We start from the raw sequence: 3234 nt of genomic DNA on the forward strand, positions 1-3234 counted from the left end.
AAACTTCAGAATGTGTTACTTCTTACATTTCATGTATTTTCCTGATTTTTATGACAATATTGAAGACAGTATCTCAAATAAGTTGATGACATTATATTTCAAGATCCTACAAACTAATTGTATGATTAATCAGATATAATTAATGCCAGAAAACTGACAGTAGAACAAGTTTTCCTCCATATCTTTCCCAAAACTAATCTCCTATGACTGCAGTGAGTTATAACATACTAACAGATGATTCTAGTCTGACTTGTAAATCAAAATAACATTTACCTTTTTGTTGTTGTTGTCATTAATTCTGAATATAAAGCGTAACATGTTTTGAGAGATGATACTTTTTTGTCCAGTTTACTATTTTAATTTAATTTTTTTTTCTTCCATGTCTAGTTCAAGACACTTACGTTCTTCACATTCTTTTTTGTTTATGGAGATAGTATATTCTACAATCTTTTCCATGACATTTCTGTTCCTTTCAATTAATCTGATTACATGTCCATAGAGAAAAAGGGCTAGAAGGGACCTTGAAAGGTCTTTTAGTCTGTTATACTGGGTCACTCCTGTATCACTTACTTTTTCTAGAGATCACCAAAGTTGAAAACTCTCTATGTTCTTCATCAACCTGTTCAAAGCTTGTTCCTCTCCTGTTAAAAAACTTTTGGTCAATATCTAATTTGATAATTCACAAGAACTGTGTCCTCTGGTTTGTGGGGTCTTTCACCAAGTCTTGAGATTTGGTGTGCATCAGACTAATGAACCATGTGTGTTTAGTACAATCTCAAGGCAAGGGTTGTGATGTGTTTATCACCGTTAGTGCACAAAGTATGACTGAGGGACACCAGCAGTGAACTGATGTCCCATTCCCAGTTTAGTATTGGATATACCAGCATATGTTAACAGAGTTCTTGGAGATGTATTAATTCAGTCAGTCATCACTTTCAATAACACAAACATCGTTTTGGGGATATTGTTGAGCATGTATTAGCAAATTCAAACGTGTCTGCAATGTGCCATATAGATAAAAGCAGAACGAACATTTGAGTTTGAAAAAGTATGCAGGTCTTCCAAAAATCCTTATGACTTTTTAGGTTCTTCTGTCCTCCATCTACCTCCTTAACTTACTTGAAGGAAATCGATCATATTTTTTCCCCTTTGTAAATGTCCTGGAAGTTATTTTAGGTGCTTTGTTTATAATAAAGCACTTGCCGTATTTTCAGATCAACATTTGCTTCCTCTTGGGTCTTTTTTGCTGCTCAGTCAGCAAATGACAATAACCGAAACTGATGCATGAGTCTTGGCTGTACCCCAGCTTTTGGGGAATTTCATCCATACTCAGTTGAGTGCTTACAGGTACACATTCATTTCCAGCCCTTTTGTTTATAGTTTGTTTACATACCAAACTATCCAGTTTGATTTCTCTCTAAAACCTCTTTATACTGATGCAATGGAAATTAATTACACCATGGAATTACACTTAGGTTTCCAACAGTATAAATGAGATCAAAATCAAGACGTCAAGGAATAGTCATGAGTATAAGAACATTCAGGGGGGTTTTAGCTTTATTTGTATTGCTGTTTTGGAGTTTTTTGCTTTGCAGAAATAAATACACACACACACACACAAGTGATTTCAGACCCTCCGCTGGGATTAAGCAGTTGGATGAGAGGTTTATTATCGTTTTATGGTAGCAGTCTGAATCCCTTAGCAAGATTACCCTCCTCATGTTTGGCACGATAGAAATAATCCCTGCTTATAATAATGTAAATTAAAATAAGAGTACAGAGTATTAAGCATTGCTAATGTGGTATTATTGTAGCAGTGTGAAGAAGTGGGACCGAACTACAGTGTGTGTGAAATCACTGGGAACAAATGGGAATGTTGTATATTTGTTTGTGTAATTATACAGTGTATGTATTTCCCAAAAGGAAGGCAATAAAATAATTTCTGTGTTTTCTTCTTTAATTAAAGCACAAGTTGTTTATTACAAAGCTGCATTAAAGTTCTTTCACTCTGTTGTAACAGGAGACTGGCTCGCTCTACACTACTGCTTATCCCCTTGTTTGGAATTCACTACACGGTGTTTGCTTTTTCTCCTGAAAATGTCAGTAAGCGGGAGAGACTAGTGTTTGAATTGGGACTGGGATCTTTCCAGGTGATTATACAGTGAATTCTGCTTTTGTTAAAAAGAAATCTCTATTCATTATAACTACTTTGCATGCACAGTTCTCAGACTGTGTGTTTATTTATGTGTATGTTTTGTATACTAGGATTTTGCTTTGGGTTTTTTTGTTTGTTTTAACTCCATCTATTTTCTAGCATTTACTGAAGGATTTGAATTACATTATTTTTTTCTCTCTCATTTACCTAGGGTTTTGTTGTTGCTGTTCTCTATTGTTTCTTGAATGGGGAGGTAAGACTTTTAATATTTAACCTCCCCCACCAACCATCCCCATCCCATTTCCTTGTGGGAGTAACTGCTATTCTAATCCTTCATTATAACTCATCATCTACCATATTCTCTAATACCTTAGGCTAAATCTCACATTGTCTCAACAAAAGAAAGAGGATGTGCAATGTCTTTGCTAAACCAAAGCACTGGGCTTGCCAGGGATGATGGCTCAGATTAATGCTCCCTAACAGAGGTAGGGACTGTACTGGGCTCTTTGGTTATGTCATTCCGGGTGCAGAACTTTCCATTTCTCTTTGTTAAACTTCATACAGTTCTTGCTAGCCCACTCTTCCAGCCTGTTCAGATATCTCTGTAAGATGGGTCTCCCTTCTGAAGTGTCCACCTCACCACCCAGGTTAATGTCATCAGTCAACTTGGTGAGGGTGCTTTCAATCCCATCGTCCAGATCATTTATGAAGTTGTTGAACAGTGTAGAGTCCAGTATCAATCACTGGAGGACCCCACTAGTGACAGGCTGCCAGCCTGAGTAAAAAACATTGTTCATCCCCCTCTGAGCATGGCCTGTTAGCCAATTTCCTATGCATCTTGCAGATGACCCACCCAATACATATCTTGCCAGTTTGCCTAGGAAAAGGCTGTGGGAAACAGTGTCAAACACTTTGCTGAAGTCCAGGTAAACACCACCTACTGCTCTCCTCATGGCAACGGAAAACATTATTTTGTTGTAGAAGATGATCAGGTTAGTCTGGCATGATTTGCCTTCAGTAAATCCTTGCTGGTTTTTCCCAATCACCTGCTTCACTTGGTTTGTGATAGTTTCTAGGTC

The 3234-nt window shown here is 37.2% G+C and overlaps 1 protein-coding gene across 1 annotated transcript in view; it reads left to right on the plus strand.

Moving 5' to 3' along the window:
* Positions 1-2468, plus strand: part of LOC104624319 (pituitary adenylate cyclase-activating polypeptide type I receptor-like) — a gene marked incomplete at its 3' end in the record, with an annotated part of 48983 nt that extends 46515 nt beyond the window's left edge. The window contains exons 11-12 of the mRNA XM_010291695.1: positions 2021-2150; positions 2367-2468. Coding sequence (XP_010289997.1) covers positions 2021-2150; positions 2367-2468 — 232 coding nt within the window. The remainder of the gene's footprint in view (positions 1-2020; positions 2151-2366) is intronic.
* Between the last annotated feature and the right edge of the window lie 766 nt (positions 2469-3234).

The sequence above is a fragment of the Phaethon lepturus genome, unplaced genomic scaffold (assembly GCF_000687285.1).
Source record: "Phaethon lepturus isolate BGI_N335 unplaced genomic scaffold, ASM68728v1 scaffold15890, whole genome shotgun sequence".
NCBI lineage: Eukaryota > Metazoa > Chordata > Aves > Phaethontiformes > Phaethontidae > Phaethon > Phaethon lepturus.